This window comes from Haematobia irritans, chromosome 5, assembly GCF_050003625.1.
Source record: "Haematobia irritans isolate KBUSLIRL chromosome 5, ASM5000362v1, whole genome shotgun sequence".
Classification (NCBI taxonomy): Eukaryota; Metazoa; Arthropoda; class Insecta; order Diptera; family Muscidae; genus Haematobia; species Haematobia irritans.
The window spans coordinates 147,139,903-147,163,515 of record NC_134401.1 but is presented as its reverse complement, the minus strand read 5'-3'; the positions used below and the strand labels follow the sequence as shown (position 1 = coordinate 147,163,515).

General features: G+C 28.0%; 1 protein-coding gene across 1 annotated transcript in view; it reads left to right on the top strand.

Annotated features, from left to right (window-relative positions):
* Positions 1 to 45: 45 nt before the first annotated feature.
* The window catches only part of Sox15 (Sox box 15 transcription factor), an 81,047-nt gene continuing 57,479 nt past the window's right edge, over positions 46 to 23,613 (top strand). The window contains exon 1 of the mRNA XM_075311225.1: positions 46 to 896. Coding sequence (XP_075167340.1) covers positions 811 to 896 — 86 coding nt within the window. The 5' untranslated portion in view covers positions 46 to 810. The remainder of the gene's footprint in view (positions 897 to 23,613) is intronic.

Sequence of the window (23,613 nt, the reverse complement as noted above, 5' to 3'; positions counted from 1 at the left end):
TTCCATTAAAGGTCCAGTTGAGTGCAGTTAAAAAAAAAAATAATAATAATAATAATAAAAAAAAGAAAAATACATTAAAATAAAAATAGTTTTGGTCATTGTTACAGTTCGTGTGTATACGAGTATGAGTGTGTTGATTTTGGTGTCTAAACTAAGAAAAATAAAATCTTAAAATTTGAAAATAAAAACAACGAAACACTTGTTGTTGTTGTTGCAACAAGGGAAAATCTAACGGTGAACAAAATGCAACATTGAACAAAATGCTTATGGCCCTTAAAAACAACAACAACAACTATAACAACATGAACGACAAAAACAACAGTCTCTATAACAAAAGAAACAACACTTGCTAGTGCCACCACCACCATATTCGTCACTAGCTTCACAAACGCCACCGACAATGCCACCAGCACTATCTTTATTATCATTATCAACTTGAACATCATTATTATTGTAATAATTACGAACAGCGAAATAAAAGCAAAAAAACCGACTGAAACCCAAAACAACTAAGAAAAATTATTTTTAAAACAAACTTTTTAAGCTGGACTCAAAGTTATTGCTGTTTTATTACCGCCATCGAAGACGGCGCTGTGTCAACATCATTATTAACATTGACGGCGTCCGTAGCTACGCTAGCAGCATTGACGTTTTCGTTTTGCTGACATCTCTTACCCCACCCTGAGGTTGTCATTAATTTTATACATCACCTGTACGACTCTTACCGTTGCAAAAAAAAAAACAAAGAAAAGAAACGCCAGGGAAGAAAACGGAGGAGACAACAACAACAACAATAACGACTAACGTAAAATGGAACCCTCATATGATCACGAACATCCACATCATCCGCAGCAGCAGCAGCAGCAGCAACAACAACATCTACTAACAAATTACAAGTAATACAATATTTACATTTTTTCCCATGATAGAGGTTATTTTTCTTTCGTTGTTTTGTTTTTTTTTTTTTTTTATTTTATTTCTTTTTCGTATATTTCACTACTTCTTTATTATTACTTACTCTCCTACTACTTATTTACAGCCATGCATGCATACGCATACATACTTACATATTTACTTGGTAGGTTTGTAACTATGAATATGGACACATCTATCTAAGAGCATTGCAGCTCTGTGTGTTTGTACTTATTTAGAGTCTCTACACAGAAAAAAATATCACCAAAATATTTCCAATTAAAAAGTTAATTGAAGTTGAAAATTTTTTCAATTAATAAATTAATTGATACAATTAACTTTTTAATCATGATAGAAACATTAAGTTAATTAAGTCAACGATTGAAAATTTTAAAATTTTTAATTAAAAAATTAATTGATACAATTAACTTTTTAATCAAATTCGGAAGACTAAGTCAGTTAAAAAAGTGATGAACATTTTTTTAAATTTTTAATTAAAATTTTTTTTCAAACAATTAATTGTTAATCCATATAAAAATTCTAAGCCAATTCAAAATTTAATTGAAAGTAGTTACCTTTTTTAATTAATAAATTAATTGAGTTTTGCAATCAACATCAATTAAATTTTTAATTGAATCAATTAAAAAATTAATTGAAATTTGGCAATGAAATCAATTAATTTTTTAATCAAGAATTTTTTCTATGCCCAATTAAAACTGTGATTGATACTATCATTTTCGTGATTGAAGACATTTCAATTAAAAAATTAATTGGATCAATTAATTTCGTGATTGAATCAAAAAAAAATTTTTTTGTGTGTAGTATGCGAAATACCTTAATTTAAACTCAATGGCTATGGAGTGTGTGGGGTGGGGGCATGGGGCAAGAGAGTAGATACTAAGTGCATCGATGTGATGTTGATGCAAACTCACACACACCCACCCTCTGAAAACGTTAGGGAAAGCCTAATTTCTAAAATTTCTCTCTGTTAATATAAATAGAGAGTCTAAGATCGTGAGAACTTTTTGTAGCCTCATCATCATCATCGTTATCGTGTTGTAAAAAGAATAAGAGGGAAAATTATTTGCTTACATCCCTAATTAGAGTCTTTTATGGATTTAACATAAATATGTGCGTGCGTGTGTTTATTTCTTAAATGATGTTTACTGGTATAAACATATCTGATTATTTCAAGATAGGCATAAAATCGCATGCAGGTCAAGATACCATAACATGAGTTTTTATAAAAGCAGTAAGGTAATACAATCAGAAAGAATCTCATTATGCATCTTCGGTGAAAATTTATTATTTTACTGAATATAAGATTATATATATAAATCTTCGTTCATATGCATATGTCAAAATATGTATGTTAAACTGATATTTACTTGATGATACTTTTGAAACGCCCATAACGTTGTTCTTTTGTTACTTTTCCGAAAATTTCAAACATATCTCCAAAAAACACAATGTTCCTACAACAATTTTTATTTTTGCCGTAAATAAAAAAAATATTTATACCGTAAACAAAAATCCCTTTTTATTCGAAAAGCACAATAAATTTTATATGGACATTTGCTCTTTTGTAAAAAGTCATTGGGCTTAATGCCGACCTTAATGTTTACAACCAAAAGGTTTTTGTTTTCTAGTTAGGAAATATCGTTACAAGTGTTTGCGCGAGCATTCTAATCTGGTCTATAAATAGACATCATCATCACATGGTGGAATGGTAGTATGCCCGCCGTGCATACAAAGAGTCACGGGTTCAATCCCAATTTCGAACAAACACCAAAACGTTTTTCAACGGTGGATTATCCCATCTCAGCAATGCTGGATATATTTCTGAGAGCTTCCAAGCTTCTCTAAGTACTTTTACCGTAAAATGAAACACTCGGAATAGGGCAGCATTCATTGATAAGAGTTCATCACTTGTGGTCTCACCATCACGGTTGCCCATCGAGCCAGTAAAAATCTACCTAAATTTGAAGAAATTTTTACCACAAAAATAAATATTATTTTACAGCTTTTTATCATATTTGTGTAGTTTTTTATAAAAAAACGTGTTTCTTCGATAGAAGTAATTTATTATTTTACTTTAAAGTTTATTTATTATTTTATGATCACTCCTAATCCGACAAGTTATTTGGGTGTATAAAAATTCCTTGAATTATACATGTGTCGAAGTTTTTAATATTTTTAACTTACATCAATTTTGTCAACATTTTATTCCTAAAGAAAATTTTGTCAACATTTTCTTCCAAAAGAAAATTTTGATAACATTTAATTCCTAGACAAAATTTTGTCAAAATTTTATTTCTAGAGGAAATTTTATCAAATTTTATTCCTAGAAAAAATTTTGTCAAAATTTTATTCCTAGAGAACATTTTGTTAAAATTTTATTCCTAAAGAAAATTTTGTCAACATTTTATTTATATAGAAAATTGTGTCAAAATTTTGTCAAAATTTTATTCATAGAAAAAATTTTGTCAAACTTTTACTGCTAGAGAAAATTTTGTTTAAATTTTATTCCTATAGAACATTTTTATTTTATTCTTAAACAAAAGTTATCAACATTTTATTCCTAGAGAATATTTTGTCAACATTTTATTCTTATAGAAAATTTTGTCAAAATTTTATTCTTAGAAAAAATGTTGTCAATATTTTATTACTAGAGAAAATTTTGTCAAAATTTTACTCATAGAGAAAATTTTGTCAACATTTTACTCTTATAGAATATTTTGTTAACATTTTATTCTTATAGAAAATTTTGTCAAAATTTTATTCTTAGAAAAAATGTAAAAATTTCACTCCTAGAGAAAATTTTGTCAACATTTTACTCCTATAGAATATTTTGTCAACATTTTATTCTTATAAAAAATTTTGTCAAAATTTTATTCTTAGAAAAAAATTTTGTCAAAATTTTATTACTAGAGAAAATTTTGTCAAAATTTTATTCCTAGAGAAAATTTTGTAAACATTTATTCCTAGAGGAAATTTTGTCAAAATTTTATTCCAAGAGAAAATTTTGTCAAAACTTTATTTCTAGAAAAAATTTTGTTAAACTTGTATTCCTAGAGATATTTTTTATCAAAATTTTATTCATATAGAAAATTTTGTCAACATTTTATTCCTAGAGTAAATTTTGTTAAAATTTTACTCCTAGAGAAAATATTGTCAAAATTTAATTCTATAGAAAATTTTGTCAATATTTCACTCCTAGTGAACATTTTGTCAACATTTTATTCCTAGAGAAAATGTTGCCAACATTTTATTCCTAGAGAAAATTTTGTCACCATTTTATTCCTAGAGAAAATTGTGTCAAAATTTTACTGCTAGAGAAAATTTTGTTAAAATTTTATTCCTAAAAAAATTTGTCAACATTTTATTCCTAGAGAATATTTGGTCAACATTTTATTCTTACAGAAAATTTTGTCAAAATTTTATTCTTGTAGGAAATCTTGTCAAAATTTTATTTCTGTACAAAATTTTGTCAAAATTTTATTTCTGTAGAAAATGTTGTCAATATTTTATTCATTGAGAAAATTTGTGAAGTACCTCTTAGGTGGAAAGGAGTATTTTGCAAAATCTACCAAAACATCAAGGATACTATCAATCTACCTAACAATGAAAACTTAAAAACGGCCTTACGAAAATTATTTTCGTAAGACCATTTAGTCACAATACAAGAATCAAGTTTTCAGAACAAACTCATATAGATCTTGAAATAATTGAGGTAGACTCTCAAAATTAAAAAAAAAATTGTTTCTATAGAAAATTTTGTCAAAATTTTATTTCTATAGAAAATTTTGTCAAATTTTATTTCTATAGAAAATATTGTCGAAATTTTATTTCTATAGGAAATTTTGGCAAAATTTTATTTCTATAGAAATATTTTTCAAAATTTTATTTCTATAGAAAATTTTGTCAAAATTTTATTTCTATAGAAAATTTTGTCAAAATTTTGTTTCTATAGAAAATTTTGTCAAAATTTTATTTTTATAGAACATTTTGTCAAAATTGTATTTGTCAAAATTTTATTTCTATGGAAAATTTTGTCAACATTTTATTTCTATAGAAAATTTTGTCAAAATTTTATTTCTATAGAAAATTGTGTCAAAATTTTATTTCTATAGACAATTTTGTGAAAATTGTATTTCTATAGAAAATTTTGTCAAAATTTTATTTCTATAGACAATTTTGTCAAAATGTTATTTCTATAGAAAATTTTGTCGAAATTTTATTCCTAGAGAAAATTTTGTAAACATTTATTCCTAGAGGAAATTTTGTCAAAATTTTATTCCAAGAGAAAATTTTGTCAAAACTTTATTTCGGAATAGGGCAGCATTCATTGATAAGAGTTCATCACTTGTGGTCTCACCATCACGGTTGCCCATCGAGCCAGTAAAAATCTACCTAAATTTGAAGAAATTTTTACCACAAAAATAAATATTATTTTACAGCTTTTTATCATATTTGTGTAGTTTTTTATAAAAAAACGTGTTTCTTCGATAGAAGTAATTTATTATTTTACTTTAAAGTTTATTTATTATTTTATGATCACTCCTAATCCGACAAGTTATTTGGGTGTATAAAAATTCCTTGAATTATACATGTGTCGAAGTTTTTAATATTTTTAACTTACATCAATTTTGTCAACATTTTATTCCTAAAGAAAATTTTGTCAACATTTTCTTCCAAAAGAAAATTTTGATAACATTTAATTCCTAGACAAAATTTTGTCAAAATTTTATTTCTAGAGGAAATTTTATCAAATTTTATTCCTAGAAAAAATTTTGTCAAAATTTTATTCCTAGAGAACATTTTGTTAAAATTTTATTCCTAAAGAAAATTTTGTCAACATTTTATTTATATAGAAAATTGTGTCAAAATTTTGTCAAAATTTTATTCATAGAAAAAATTTTGTCAAACTTTTACTGCTAGAGAAAATTTTGTTTAAATTTTATTCCTATAGAACATTTTTATTTTATTCTTAAACAAAAGTTATCAACATTTTATTCCTAGAGAATATTTTGTCAACATTTTATTCTTATAGAAAATTTTGTCAAAATTTTATTCTTAGAAAAAATGTTGTCAATATTTTATTACTAGAGAAAATTTTGTCAAAATTTTACTCATAGAGAAAATTTTGTCAACATTTTACTCTTATAGAATATTTTGTTAACATTTTATTCTTATAGAAAATTTTGTCAAAATTTTATTCTTAGAAAAAATGTAAAAATTTCACTCCTAGAGAAAATTTTGTCAACATTTTACTCCTATAGAATATTTTGTCAACATTTTATTCTTATAAAAAATTTTGTCAAAATTTTATTCTTAGAAAAAAATTTTGTCAAAATTTTATTACTAGAGAAAATTTTGTCAAAATTTTATTCCTAGAGAAAATTTTGTAAACATTTATTCCTAGAGGAAATTTTGTCAAAATTTTATTCCAAGAGAAAATTTTGTCAAAACTTTATTTCTAGAAAAAATTTTGTTAAACTTGTATTCCTAGAGATATTTTTTATCAAAATTTTATTCATATAGAAAATTTTGTCAACATTTTATTCCTAGAGTAAATTTTGTTAAAATTTTACTCCTAGAGAAAATATTGTCAAAATTTAATTCTATAGAAAATTTTGTCAATATTTCACTCCTAGTGAACATTTTGTCAACATTTTATTCCTAGAGAAAATGTTGCCAACATTTTATTCCTAGAGAAAATTTTGTCACCATTTTATTCCTAGAGAAAATTGTGTCAAAATTTTACTGCTAGAGAAAATTTTGTTAAAATTTTATTCCTAAAAAAATTTGTCAACATTTTATTCCTAGAGAATATTTGGTCAACATTTTATTCTTACAGAAAATTTTGTCAAAATTTTATTCTTGTAGGAAATCTTGTCAAAATTTTATTTCTGTACAAAATTTTGTCAAAATTTTATTTCTGTAGAAAATGTTGTCAAAATTTTATTCATTGAGAAAATTTGTGAAGTACCTCTTAGGTGGAAAGGAGTATTTTGCAAAATCTACCAAAACATCAAGGATACTATCAATCTACCTAACAATGAAAACTTAAAAACGGCCTTACGAAAATTATTTTCGTAAGACCATTTAGTCACAATACAAGAATCAAGTTTTCAGAACAAACTCATATAGATCTTGAAATAATTGAGGTAGACTCTCAAAATTAAAAAAAAAATTGTTTCTATAGAAAATTTTGTCAAAATTTTATTTCTATAGAAAATTTTGTCAAAATTTTATTTCTATAGAAAATATTGTCGAAATTTTATTTCTATAGGAAATTTTGGCAAAATTTTATTTCTATAGAAATATTTTTCAAAATTTTATTTCTATAGAAAATTTTGTCAAAATTTTATTTCTATAGAAAATTTTGTCAAAATTTTGTTTCTATAGAAAATTTTGTCAAAATTTTATTTTTATAGAACATTTTGTCAAAATTGTATTTGTCAAAATTTTATTTCTATGGAAAATTTTGTCAACATTTTATTTCTATAGAAAATTTTGTCAAAATTTTATTTCTATAGAAAATTGTGTCAAAATTTTATTTCTATAGACAATTTTGTGAAAATTGTATTTCTATAGAAAATTTTGTCAAAATTTTATTTCTATAGACAATTTTGTCAAAATGTTATTTCTATAGAAAATTTTGTCGAAATTTTATTCCTAGAGAAAATTTTGTAAACATTTATTCCTAGAGGAAATTTTGTCAAAATTTTATTCCAAGAGAAAATTTTGTCAAAACTTTATTTCTAGAAAAAAATTTTGTTAAAATTGTATTCCTAGAGATATGTTTTATCAAAATTTTACTCATATAGAAAATTTTGTCAACATTTTATTCCTACAGTAAATTTTGTTAAAATTTTACTCCTAGAGAAAATTTTGTGAAATTTTATTTCTATAGAAAATTTTGTCAAAATTTTATTCATTGAGAAAATTTGTGAAGTACCTCTTAGGTGGAGAGGAGTATTTTGCAATATCTACCAAAACATCAAGGATACTATGAATCTACCTAACAATGAAAACTTAAAAACGGCCTTACGAAAATTATTTTCGTAAGACCATTTAGTCACAATTCCAGAATCAAGTTTTCAGAACAAACTCATATAGATCTTGAAATAATTGAGGTAGACTCTCAAAATTTAAAAAAAAAATTGTTTCTATAGAAAATTTTGTCAAAATTTTATTTCTATAGAAAATTTTGTCAAAATTTTATTTCTATAGAAAATTTTGTCAAAATTTTATTTCTATAGAAAATATTGTCCAAATTTTATTTCTATAGAAAATATTGTCGAAATTTTATTTCTATAGGAAATTTTGGCAAAATTTTATTTCTATAGAAATATTTTTAAAAATTTTATTTCTATAGAAAATTTTGTCAAAACTTTATTTCTAGAAAAAAAATTTTGTTAAAATTGTATTCCTAGAGATATTTTTTATCAAAATTTTATTCATATAGAAAATTTTGTCAACATTTTATTCCTAGAGTAAATTTTGTTAAAATTTTACTCCTAGAGAAAATTTTGTCAAATTTTATTTCTATAGAAAATTTTGTCAATATTTCACTCCTAGTGAACATTTTTCCTAGAGAAAATTTTTTCACCATTTTATTCCTAGAGAAAATTGTGTCAAAATTTTATTCATAGAGAAAATTTTGTCAAAATTTTACTGCTAGAGAGAATTTTGTTAAAATTTTATTCCTAAAAAAATTTGTCAACATTTTATTCCTAGAGAATATTTTGTCAACATTTTATTCTTACAGAAAATTTTGTCAAAATTTTATTCTTGTATGAAATCTTGTCAAAATTTTATTTCTGTTGAAAATTTTGTCAAAATTTTATTTCTGTAGAAAATTTTGTCAAAATTTTATTTCTATAGAAATATTTTTCAAAATTTTATTTCTATAGAAAATTTTGTGAAAATTGTATTTCTATAGAAAATTTTGTTAAAATTGTATTCCTAGAGATATTTTTTATCAAAATTTTATTCATATAGAAAATTTTGTCAACATTTTATTCCTAGAGTAAATTTTGTTAAAATTTTACTCCTAGAGAAAATTTTGTCAAATTTTATTTCTATAGAAAATTTTGTCAATATTTCACTCCTAGTGAACATTTTGTCAACATTTTATTCCTAGAGAAAATGTTGCCAACATTTTATTCCTAGAGAAAATTTTGTCACCATTTTATTCCTAGAGAAAATTGTGTCAAAATTTTATTCATAGAGAAAATTTTGTCAAAATTTTACTGCTAGAGAGAATTTTGTTAAAATTTTATTCCTAAAAAAATTTGTCAACATTTTATTCCTAGAGAATATTTTGTCAACATTTTATTCTTACAGAAAATTTTGTCAAAATTTTATTCTTGTATGAAATCTTGTCAAAATTTTATTTCTGTAGAAAATTTTGTCAAAATTTTATTTCTGTAGAAAATTTTGTCAAAATTTTATTTCTATAGAAATATTTTTCAAAATTTTATTTCTATAGAAAATTTTGTGACAATTGTATTTCTATAGAAAATTTTGTCAAAATTTTATTTCTATAGACAATTTTGTCAAAATTTTTTTTCTATAAAATTTTATTTCTATAGAAAATTTGTCAAAAAATTATTTCTATAGAAAATTTTGTCAAAATTTCGTTTCTATAGAAAATTTTGTCAAAATTTTATTTCTATAGAAAATTTTGTCAAAATTGTATTTCTATAGAAAATTTTGTCAAAATTTTATTTCTATAGAAAATTTTGTCGAAATTTTATTTCTACAAAAAATTGTGTGAAAATTTTATTTCTATAGAACATTTTGTCAAAATTTTATTTCTATAGAAAATTTTGTCAAAATTTTATTTCTATGAAAAATTTTGTCAAAATTTTGTTTCTATAGTAAATTTTGTCAAAGTTTTATTTCTATAGAAAATTTTGTCAAAATTTTATTTCTATAGAAAATTTTGTCAAAATTTTATTTCTGTAGAAAATTTTGTCAAAATTTTATTTCTATTGAAAGTGTTATCAAAATTGTATTTCTATAGAAAATTTTGTCCAAATTTTATTTCTATAGAAAATTTTGTCCAAATTTTATTTCCATAGAAAATTTTGTAAAAAATTTTATTTCTATGGAAAATTTTGTCACAATTTTATTTCTCTAGAGTATTTTGTCAAAATTTTATTTCTATAGAAAATTTTGCCAAATTGTATGTCTATAAAAATGAATTTTAGGAAAATTTTAAATTTTAGGAAATAATGCAATACTGATTTTATCCTCTAGACTTATGATGAATATGTCATAGTTATACTATAATTACAATACTCATACGTTCCATGGGAGAATTATTACTTCTTATTAGTTTCTCTCGCATAACACCCAAAAGAAGAAAAAAAAAACAAAACAGAATTAAATAAATAAATTTCCCCTCTTAAAAATTAAGTTTTGAATAAACAATGATTTTTTTGGTTAAAAATTTTTGTCAAAATTTTATTTCTATAGAAAATTTTGTAAAAAATTTTATTTCTATGGAAAATTTTGTCACAATTTTATTTCTATAGAAAATTTTATTTCTAAAGAAAATTTTGTCAAAATTTTATTTCTATAGACAATTTTGTCAAAATTTTATTTCTATAGAAAATTTTGTCAAAATTTTATTTCTATAGAAAATTTGTCAAAAATTTATTTCTATAGGCAATTTTTTCAAAATTGTATTTCTATAGAAAATTTTGTTTCTATAGAAAATTTTGTCAATATTTTATTTCTATAGAACAATTTGTCGAAATTTTGTTTCTATAGAAAATTTTGTCGAAATTTTATTTCTACAAAAAATTGTGTCAAAATTTTATTTCTATAGAACATTTTGTCAAAATTTTATTTCTATAGACAATTTTGTCATAATTTTATTTATACAGAAAATTTTGTCAAAATTTTATTTCTATAAAAAATTTTGTCAAAATTTTATTTCTATAAAAAATTTTGTCAAAATTTTATTTCTGTAGACAATTTTGTCAAAATTTTATTTCTATGGAAAATTTTGTCAAAATTTTATATCTATAGAAAATTTTGTGAAAATTTTATTTCTATGGAAAATTTTGTCCAAATTTTATTTCTATAGAAAATTTTGTCAAAATTTTATTTCCATAGAAAATTTTGTAAAAAATTTATTTCTATAGAAAATTTTGTCAAAATTTTATTTCTATGGAAAATTTTGTCAAAATTTTATTTCTATAGAAAATTTTGTCACAATTTTATTTCTATAGAAAATTTTGCCAAATTGTATGTCTATAAAAATGATACGTCCATTCAAAATTTAGGAAGTAATGCAATACTGATTTTATCCTCTAGATGTATGATGAATATGTCATAGTTATACTATAATTGCAATACTCATACGTTCCATGGGAGAATTAAAATGATTAATTCTTATTAGTTTCTCTCGCATAACACCCAACGATACGAAGAAAAAAAAAACAAAACAAAATTAAATAAGTAAATTTCCCCTCTCAAAAATTAAGTTTTGAATAAACAATGATTTTTTTGGTTAAAAAATGTTTTAATTTTTTTAATATCTATATATAGTTGGTGATAAAACATGGTCTTGTATGTTTTTTTTGTTTAATATACATACGTATAAAATCTCATCTAGGTATATCTCAAAAGACTGAATTAAGTATAGACTTTAAATCGTAATTTATACAAGCAATACGAATACGGATAAAGCCTTTGGTCTATGGTATATTGTAAACAACAAAACTATAAATATGTTGAGTCATTTCATGACACTTTATGTTTTAAGATTACTTTGAGTTTTGTTACCTATTTTCCCATTGCAAATGGAAGTGCAGGTGTCCGTTAAGAAAATTGTAAATTAAAATTTAGATCTCTAATGTAAAATCTGCATAGCTACAAGTTGTCTCTTGTTAAGGTGGTAATTAAATCTATAAGGTTGTATGTACTACATACATGTGTGTGTGTGTATGACTCTAGGCATGAATCTGTTTTATAGGTATAAAAATGAGATTGAGTTTGTTGTTGTTGTTGCCGTCATTGCATTTGCTACTTACTTGCAATTGCATAGGGAAAATTTATAGTGCACATAGTCATGCACACATACACGCACAACCACATTCATTTACTACGAGACTCTCATGTAAGGCTTTATTTATTATGGTTATTATCTGAAAGATATGTATCTACGTTTCACTTGGTTATAATTAAAAAGACAACAACAACAACACCACCACGTAACGATAAACAACGTCGACAAAAGCGAAAACAAAGTCGTCACCAACGTCGTAGGTCGCCATTGGCGGTTAAAGCGACAATAATAAAATCTATCGGCTACCAAAAAATAAAAATAAAAAACTAAAAAAAAAAACAAGTACAACTTTATTAGCAATGACACCAACCAATAAGTGACCGAAAGACAATTTACTATAAGAAGGGATTACCCCCTCATTATATGGGGAATAACATAATATATTTAACATAAAGCCACAAAGTCGACAATTAAAGCCGATCTTTACGAAAATTGCAAATGGGACATACCACATCATTTAAGGGAGGTCCGACAAGTATTTAGCCTATAATAACCAAGTAAGGAAAATCTAAAGTTGGCCGGAGCAGATTACATTGAACCATGCTCCAATTTTTTAGAACGACTTTTGAATCCCCAACACGGCTCCAACTGTTGGTAGAATTCTACCAAAAATGGTAGATTTTTTACTGTTTGGTAGATAGGTAGAATTCTTGATGTTTTGGAAGATTTTGCAAAATATTCCTCTCCAATAATATTTTGATAAAATTTTTAATAGAAAAAAAATATTAAATTTCGTATAGAAATGAAATTTTGACAAAATTTTTTATAGAAACAAATAATAAAATTTTGACAAAATTTTCAATAGAAATAAAATTTTGACAAAATTTTCTATAGAAATAAAATTTTGACAAAATTTTCTATAGAAATACAATTTTGACACAATTTTCTAGAGAAATAAAATTTTGACAAAATTTTTTATAGGAATAAAATTTCGACAAAATTTTCTATAGAAATACAATTTTGACAAAATTTTCTATAGAAAAAAATATTGTCAAAATTTTCTATAGAAATAAAATATTGACAAAATTTTCTATAGAAATAAAATATTGACAAAATTTTCTATAGAAATAAAATTTTGACAAAATATTCTGTAGAAATAAAATTTTGACAAAATTTTCTATAGAAATAAAATTTGGATACAGTTTTCTAGAGAAATACAATTTTGACAAAATTTTCAATTGAAATAAAATTTCGACAAAATTTTCTATAGAAAAAAAATGCTGTCAAAATTTTCTATAGAAATACAATTTTGACAAAATTATCTATAGAAATAAAATTTTGACAAAATTTTCTATAGAAATAAAATTTTGACAAAATATTCTGTAGAAATAAAATTTTGACAAAATTTTCTATAGAAATAAAATTTGGACACAGTTTTCTAGAGAAATACAATTTTGACAAAATTTTCAATTGAAATAAAATTTCGACAAAATTTTCTATAGAAAAAAAAATGCTGTCAAAATTTTCTATAGAAATACAATTTTGACAAAATTATCTATAGAAATAAAATTTTGACAAAATTTTCTATTGAATTAAAATGTTGACAACATTTTCTATAGAAGTAAAATTTTGACAAAATTGTCAAGATTGCAAATGCTAGATCGGTCGACGAATCATCTTTATTATATCTATATTTATGGCATATATGGTCAGGATATACGCTGGGAAGCCGACCATATTTAGAGCCGTATCAGTCTTGAAATGATTTCATAATAGTAGAAAAATATCTTAGCCAAGCAGTGTAAAGTGTAAAATAGAGCTTATACCATGCATCCATTTTTTCTCCAAAAGCTCCATTTGTAATAACAAATTTGAACAAATCCCCGACTCAAAAATGTCGTCTACATCCATGCAAGAAAATCGCCAATTTGGCGAAAAATCCCTAATACTAGAATGAACCACTATAAAATCTTGGATAATTTACATCAACGAGCCTTGGGTAAATAATGAGAAATGCTGGTAATTTTGGGTACATGTGTACGGAATATCTGTACGTATACACTTAAAAAAGGTTTACTTCTGTCCAAAGATGTTGACCTTCGCTTAAGGATTTTGGTATGGATTCCGACATTTTTTAACGACCTATCTGGCTTTAAATCTATGGTCAATAACATTAAAATTAGGATACAGATCACATCTATCGAATTTTCATTCTCTTTTCGTGGTATATTAATAATGCTATTCACGTACAAACAAATGCCAATTTAAAAATCCTAATTATAACAGATAATTCAAAGCAAAAAATGTTTCCCTAATTCCAAAAATATAATTCCAAATATATATTAAATATAAAGATTCCATATTTCAGATAATTTAAGGACGATTTCTTTAAATCAAAAATGTGTTTCTATACTTTAAAGAAAATTTGCCTTAAAGACATACGACTTTAACGGAGGGTCGCAAATTTCCAAAATTTGACATAAATTTAATAAAAAAGCAAGGATTATAGACTTTATTCTAATTAAAATTTCATATTATTTTAAAGAAATATTTTGTAAATTGGTCATCCTGAAATTTGGTTGCGTAATCTTTAATATCCCGTAAATATTTTTTTCAGTCTACGTTTCCTGGATCATAGAAATTATCAGTAGGCTTCACGGGAAAATTTTTTCAAATAAAAGGTATCCTGCCGAATCCTCATTTTTACCATAAAAAGATTTGTATTACATATGTACACTGAAAAAAAAACAGTGACGCCGATACCACAAAAATAAGTAAATATTTTTCCAAATGAAAATTCTATGTTTTTTCGAGCTTGAGAAATATTTTTCCGACAAATTCAAGAAAATTTATTAGATATAATTAGTTGTTTGTACTTCTTAAAGAAAATTTTGAAGTTTGAATGAAAAATTGGGCTTAAAAATTGCAAGAATGTCTTTAGTTCCATACGAAGTTCAAGATGGGTGCATTTGCATTAAAAATTACAAATTTTAAAATATAATGAGTTATTTTGTAAGAAGTACGAATTTAGTAAATCTTAATGCTTCATTTGTGTATAATTTTTTCCCCGTTTTTTAGTTCATTTAACTAACGTACACAAAGAATTATTATAGTAAAGGAAACGTTCTCCAAATATAATAATTCCATGACTTAAAATATAGTTAAATTGGCTTTAGTGAAATAGAGAGTTCACTTTTTGTGAGTGTACCGCTCTCAAATAACTAAGCGAGTTTTCCATTACAAATCGATATTAGTCAACATCAAAAGCCGACTAGTCGATTTTGGCCAATATATAAAGTCGGTTAGTCGATTATAATGAATTTACATCAAAAGTAGATTGGACGAATATGAAAAGTCGATTTTCGACTTTTGTCTCTAATTACCTTCTAAAAACAAGAAACGAATCAACGGCAGGACTGCCAATAAAATTTCAAGAAAAATCGTCATAATCGGCACATTAATCTTAAAAATCGTCAAAAAATCGGGAACTTCAATAATATAAAATAAAACATATGTTTTGGTTAAAATCAAAACAAAAGTATTCATTTGATATAAAAAACCGAAAATTACTATATATTTTAAATTCAGTTTTTATAAAAATAACATTAAAACACAAAACATATTCATGCAATGCTATGCTATGCAATCCGAAAAATAATATAAAAATTATTTTCTCAAAAATTAGCTACTAATTCAGTAACACATTTATTCAATTTTTTGATGGTTTTATCAGATAGTTCACATATGTATATTTTTGTAATGTATTACAATTCTATTATAATTAGTACATGTTTGTATTACGCATTCTGAGTAAGTCATAGCCCAAAAATACTTGAGCCCCATCCAGTAACTATTTGCATATTCAACATTTCCGCTTCTAAAACATTAAAACCACATAGTGATTAGGGCACAAAATCTGCAAAAAAAAAATGTGCCTACCATAAACATTTATTTTAGACCCCATAAAATATATACTGATCGACTCACAATTACTTCCTGAGTTCATCTATCCCTTCGTACGTAAATCCTCCTGTCCACGTATTTGGTAATCGCAGAATTCCGATTGCAATTATTAACCAATTTTGATGAAACTTGCGTGCGTTGTTTTGGCACACGCTATTGAAAATCGGATCAAATTTAGATATAGCTCCGATATATTCTTTCACCCGATTTCTTAAAGTACGCAAAATTTGCCCAATGTTCCCAAATTTGGCCGTAAAGACCTTAATTATTTACCCATCCAAATCAGTTAAGATTAAGATATAGCTCCCATATATGTATCACCCGGTTTGCCGAAATTAGGCCATAATGTCCTTACTTGCAATTTATATATCTGACAACTGATAAATGTAGGCTCTCTCCGTCTCTCTTTTGCTGAATTTTCGGGGTGAACAAATGAATTCTATAAAATTTTTTAACGGAGCTAATATCGTCATTTTCGAGGTAGGTTAGGTTAGGTTAGGTTAAAGTGGCAGCCCGATTAAGATTCAGGCTCACTTAGACTATTCAGTCCATTGTGATACCACATTAACTAAAAGTACCTATTACATATGGGCACTTCTAGTTTTAACCGCTGAACCTTCTTGATTATTTTTCTTTGTTGAACCAACCAGATTGTTCCAAAAACATTAGCAGACTGCTTAAGTTAACGTTTTCCAGATCCGCCAGTAATCTGAAGCAATATGCTCCTAAAAGTTGCTTGCGCTTTACACAAAATGTAGGACACTCACACAAGAGGTGTTTAATTGATTATTTTTCCTCCGCATCATGACAGCTCATACAATAGTCATTATACTTCGCGCCAATAGTTTTTGCAAAATCGCCTATCAGGCAGCGACCCGTTATAGCAGATATCAGGAGTGATATCTGACGTCTCGAGAACATTAGCCTATCTAGTGTGCGGTTTAAGTTGAAATGGGGCCATATTTGCTTGGTGTCGTTACAACCCTTGCAATTCTCCCATCGAACATTTGCCATCATAACAGCCTTCTCACGCAGCATGAGCTTGCAGGTAGCTAGGGGCATACCAACAAATTCTAGTTCCCCTGGAATATGTAAGGTAGTCCCTAGCCTTGCCAACTCATCCGCTTCGCAGTTCCCCGGTATGTTCCTATGGCCAGGCACCCATATTAGGTGAATATTGTACTGCTCAGCCATCTCATTTAGAGATTTGCGGCAGTCGATGGCCGTTTTCGAATTGAGGAACACAGAGTCCAAGGATTTTATTGCAGGTTGACTGCCTGAGTATATATTAATGCCCACATTTTTTGGAACATTACTTCTCAGCCAATTCGCCACCTCTCTTATTGCTAATATTTCAGCCTGAAAAACACTACAGTGATTAGGTAATCTTTTCGCTATTCGAAGTTCCAGATCACTAGAATATACTCCGAAACCCACTTGTCCATCCAATTTGGAGCCATCAGTGTAGAAATCCATATATTCTTTATTCCCCGGGGTCTGTGTGCAACACGCCTCACTGTTGGGGATTAGAGTCTCAAACTTTTTGTCGAAAAGTGGACTCGCCAAAGTGTAATCCACTACGTTAGGCACATCTGGCATTATTTTGAGGACAGAACTGTGACCGTAACCTTTTTTCAACCACAGCGATAGTTCGCGCAACCGCACAGCCGTTGTTGCAGCTGACTGTTTGGCCAAAATGTCTAAAGGCAATAGATGCAGCATGACATTAAGGGAATTTGTTCCTGTCTTGCTGAATGCGCCTGAAATACACAAACCCGCCATACGATGAACTTTATCTAAACCAAATCGGCAAACCAAAATCGATAAAAATCGGCATTTGCAATTTTTTGAGTCAAAAATCGTCAAAATGACGATAAATCGGCAAAATGTGTAGCCCTAATCAACGGCCTATATTGCTCTTCTAAAATTTTTCTGGAATCCGTGGATGCTCTCGCCTTCACATTAGGTAGAAACAAAATAATACGAATATCACTCTTGCAATACTCCTAAAACACTCAGTTTTTTCACTATTTTTCATTGATGGTCATAATTATGACCGAATTTCGTAATCTATACAAAAAAAAAACACATTTTTTCTTCTGACATTTTATTACTCGTCTATTTGTTCGAAAAATTTAATCAGAAACCATAGAAATGGCACTACTTGGTAAACATTGCCCAAATCTGTCGGAGTTTTCGGCACGCAATACAATCAAGACCATGATTTATGTGCAAATTCATATTTTGTTGTGCTTTTTTTGCTGTTGCTACTGCTGCTACATTCAACACTGTTTTTGTTGTTGTTTTTGTTTTTATTAAATTTCCTTGAATATTTTTGTTTTGCTGTAATAATTAATTCATTTCGGTTAAATTTAATGATGTCGACCCAAAGAACTTAAACTTCATTTTAAGAGGATTTTATGGCGAACACTTTTGTTTTAGGTGAAAGTAGGTAGACATCACCCTCTTCGACTAAAACTGAACTCAAGAGACCATGGATAGATAAAATAAAAGATGAGACGAATCGTTACTGGCACATCGCAACATTAGATGGGGAAGATGGAAACACAGATAGACGGACAAATCGTCTGGATGATTTATTTATATTTTCAAATGATGACAGAGGGGGGTCAATTTTCATCATAATATTGCCATCATTGTCATTATAGTACAAATTTGGATCGCTTGAGCATCTGTATTTGTCTGATTTGGCGGCTTGTATGATGGGCTCTCTTGCTCTCTATTGCTCTATTCAAACTGAGTATAGAGAGACGGGGGGTAGACGAGAATATCTAAGTCTTATATTCCATACCTAATAATATTTTACTATGCACTACATATTTACCTTAAATGAGTTTGTATGTATATATGTATGTGTATATGTTTTACATTCTCATCACAGCGGGTTGGCAAGGTGGGTGAATGGTATGGAGTTTTGTATATGCTCCATACACACTTACATATTTATAAGCGTATGTATGTCATGGTTCATGTAGTAAATGATAAATACATTAATTTAGTATTTCATGATCTGAACTATGGCAACTTGACTGCCTGTCTGTCTGTCTGTCTGTATGACTGACTGACTTTCGGGCTGTGGCCATTGTGGTGGCTGTGCCTTTTTTTTTGCCAAATCTTGAACGCTGGGCTCCGTTGATTTCTTCGATTTTATTATAGACGCACAGTGTGACCGCCAATAAAAACGAAAGAAGTAAGTTTGCAAATATTTTGAGTTTTAGAGGAATTTACTTGCGAACCTCTCTTTTGTGGATATGGCTGATAATGTTCACATACACAGAAAAAAATTTCACGAACATGTTTTTCAATTAAAATCTTAATTGAGTTTTAAACAAGTAAGGAAAGTTTCAAGTCGGGCGGGGCCGACTATATTATACCCTGCACCACTTTGTAAATCTAAATTTTCGATACAATATCACATCCGTGTTGGGGGCTATATATAAATGTTTGTCCCAAATACATACATTTAAATATCACTCGATCTGGACAGCATTTGATAGACTTCTACAAAATCTATATAAGTCGGCTAATGCACTAGGGTGGAACACAATGTTAATAAAAAAATATGGGAAACATTTAAATCTGAAGTAATTTTAAGGAAACTTCGCAAAAGTTTATTTATGATTTATCACTCGATATATATGTATTAAAAGTTTAGAAAAATTAGAGTCATTTTTACAACTTTTCGACTAAGCAGTGGCGATTTTACAAGGAAAATGTTGGTATTTTGACCATTTTTGTCGAAATCAGAAAAACATATATATGGGAGCTATATCAAAATCTGAACCGATTTCAACCAAATTTGGCACGCATAGCTACAATGCTAATTCTACTCCCTGTGCAAAATTTCAACTAAATCGGAGTTAAAAATTGGCCACTGTGGTCATATGAGTGTAAATCGGGCGAAAGCTATATATGGGAGCTATATCTATATCTGAACCGATTTCAACCAAATTAGGCACGCATAGCTACAATGCTAATTCTACTCCCTGTGCAAAATTTCAACTAAATCGGAGTTAAAAATTGGCCTCTGTGGTCTTATGAGTGTAAATCGGGCGAAAGCTATATATAGGAGATATATCTAAATCTGAACCGATGTCAACCAAATTTAGCACGCATAGCTACAATGCTAATTCTACTCCCTGTGCAAAATTTCAACTAAATCGGAGTTAAAAATTGGCCTCTGTGGTCATATGAGTGTAAATCGGGCGAAAGCTATATATGGGAGCTATATCTATATCTGAACCAATTTCAACCAAATTAGGCACGCATAGCTACAATGTTAATTCTACTCCCTGTGCAAAATTTCAACTAAATCGGAGCAAAAAATTGGCCCCTGTGGTCATATGAGTGTAAATCGGGCGAAAGCTATATATGGGAGCTATATCTAAATCTGAACCGATTTCAACCAAATTTGGCACGCATAGCTACAATGTTAATTCTACTCCCTGTGAAAAATTTCAACTAAATCGGAGTTAAAATTGGCCACTGTGGTCATATAAGTGTAAATCGGGCGAAAGCTATATATGGGAGCTATATCTAAATCTGAACCGATTTTAACCAAATTTGGCACGCATAGCTACAATGTTAATTCTAATCTCAGTGCAAAATTTCAACTAAATCGGAGCAAAAAATTGGCCCCTGTGGTCATATGAGTGTAAATCGGTCGAAAGCTATATATGGGAGCTATATCTATATCTGAACCGATTTCAACCAAATTAGGCACGCATAACTACATTGCTAATTCTACTCCCTGTGCAAAATTTCAACTAAATCGGCGTTAAAAATTGGCCTCTGTGGTCATATGAGTGTCAATCGGGCGAAAGCTATATATGGGAGCTATATCTATATCTGAACCGATTTCAATAAAATTTTGCACACTTGACTACACTACTAATTGTACTCCTATTTCAAAATTTCAACCAAATTGGGATAAAACTCTGGCTTCTAGGACCGTATTAGTCCATATCGGGCGAAATATATATATGGGAGCTATATCTAAATCTGAACCGATTTCAATAAAATTTGACACACTTGACTATAGTACTAATTGTTCTTCTTGTGCAAAATTTTAAGCAAATTAGGGTAAAACTCTGGCTTCTGGGACCATATAAGTCCATGTCGGGCGAAATATATATATGGGAGCTATATCTAAATCTGAACCGATTTCTTCCAAAATCAATAGGGTTCTATTCTGAACATACTTGTGCCAAATTTGAATTCGATTGGACTAAAACTGCGGCCTAGACTTTGATTGCAAAAATGTGTTCACGGACAGACGGACATGGCTATATCGACTCAGGAGCCTACCCTGAGCATTTTTTCCAAAGACACCATGTGCCTATCTCGTCTCCTTCTGGATGTTGTAAACATATGCACTAACTTATAATACCCTGGTCCACAATGTGGCGCAGGGTATAAAAATATTCAATTAAAAATTTAATTGATTCAACAAATTTTTTAATTGAAACAAAAATTAATAATATCAATTAATTTTTTAATTGGATCAATTACATTTTTAATTGATATTATCATTTCTGTGATTGAAGACATTTCAATTCAAAAGTAATTGGATCAATTAATTTCGTGATTGAAGACAAAAAATATTTTTTTGTGTGAGGTATGGACTGTAAGGTGGATGCCTAAAACCCGACCTACAAAACTGTCGAAGCTACTGACGAGTCACTATTGATTTGAGTGGCCCTGGGTTGTCCTAATGGAACTCAATTCCTGTTGCCACGAACAGAAACATGGGCGGAATTCCACTCCTATTTCTACATCCAGACACTGTAATTGTTGAAAATACAGTTTCGAGTTAAGAGTTTGCCTTATAAGACCTTATCTTATGGACAGAGTCCATATGTTGGCTAACTGGAATCAACAGTTAGAGTTCATTTTCTCACATTCGATTAAATCAAAAGTGAAAATGAGCCCTAATTTTGCTTTGGGGTAGATTTTCATGCTTCAGTTACAACTTTTGGGGCCAGGGCTTCACTACTGTCTTTAGGACTTTTTCACGACAATTACCGTCATTTATTTTGACCCCACGGTCGATAAATACGAGCGGAATGCCACCATCGGCCATTACGGCGGCCCATATTATTACCCCTGACGTCTAATCGAAGGTAAAAATTTTCAGTTGAATTCTTTGTCAAATTGTTTGCTCAGAATCTGGTGCTCATGGTCGATAATTTCCTGCATATACCACCAACAACACAACAAAGCTATAATCTTGGCTTCTACGGATAACCGTCGATTTCGCTTGAGATTTTTTGTAAGTGATCTCCTTTTAATCACCTATTACCAACCGCTAAAAAAATCATTCGATTTTGATGCGTTTCAAAAGCAATTCGCAAATGGAAGTTTGGCCCATGAGATTTATTTTTTAACTTGTATGGCATTCATACATTGAACTTCTTTTTGTATCCAGTCTTCTTCGATTGGTTCCAAACGACTTTTGTGCTGTCTTTAGCTCTTGGACTATCGAAAGAATGATTACAAGAGCGTCAGACTCGACAAAGTATATGTTTTATCGAAATTGTTAACAATTGGTCTTCCAGAGAATGGTGTATCTGGTCTAGACGCAGGGTCAAACAAAAAAAAAAAACTTAATCATCCAATCTGAAAACTGTCAGGAAATCGCAAGATACAGACAAATAACGCCACATATTGCAAAACAATGGATTTCTGATGGGGGAAAATTAAATCATTTTGGGTGGGGACGAAGCTTTTCTGCGTATGACTTATCCTGGGCATCAGGAACCCCTAACTATGTCAATGCTCTGGATTAATCAACTCCATGTACTCCTTGTAATGTAATGACCATTTTATCTTATATTTCCATTGTTTAAATACCCAGCAAAAAATTTGGAAGTTTCCAATTTGTAAGTTCTTCCAAAAATGCTATCCCAAAAATGTTCTTTATTTTGACTACACAGCAAATTGTTTTAATTAATTTTTTTATAACTCTATTTTTTCATATTTGTTATGGGTAATTTTTATTTCCTTTGCCTTCAATAGGTTAAAAACAGAGTAAGAATTTATAAAATGGTACAAAGTATTTAAATTTTGTCGAAAAAAAAATTAAATCCTTTCTAGGAATATAACGAATTTTTTAAAATCGTTGAGGTCAATCATTTCAGATAAGCGCTAGAATACTTTAAAAATCTTAAAAAAAAAAACTATAAAAGTTATTTATTTTGCAAAATATTACAAAATTTTTTTAATTCACATCCAAAACACTGAATTCGGATCACACCTTAAGAAGTGATTCAATGTAACGGCTGTTGAAATGGGGGACATCCCATGGACAAGCCCATGATAAATTTATCGCTTCTGCGCCAATTTTGAACTGCTTCCGAAACCAAAAGTAAAAATTTTAAATCGATAAAATATTTTTTATTTTATTTTTTTGAGTCTTCATATGCTTTTTAGTATGGATATTCCAATCTGTTTTAAATGACTATTTTATTTTCTTCTAGTATCAATCCACTGTGGGTTGTCGCAAAAGTTTGTGTTTTGTGACTTTTCTAGGTTTCTCTGCAGGCAGTTATTTTTTTATTTTTTTCTATTTCTTTAATGACTACATTGCTGTTGTTGTTGTTGTTGGTGGTGGTGTGGTTTTACATCTTAACAATGCGGCTGCGCACAGTGCTGTGAGAATTAGGTCTACTGCGTTTGGCATTAAC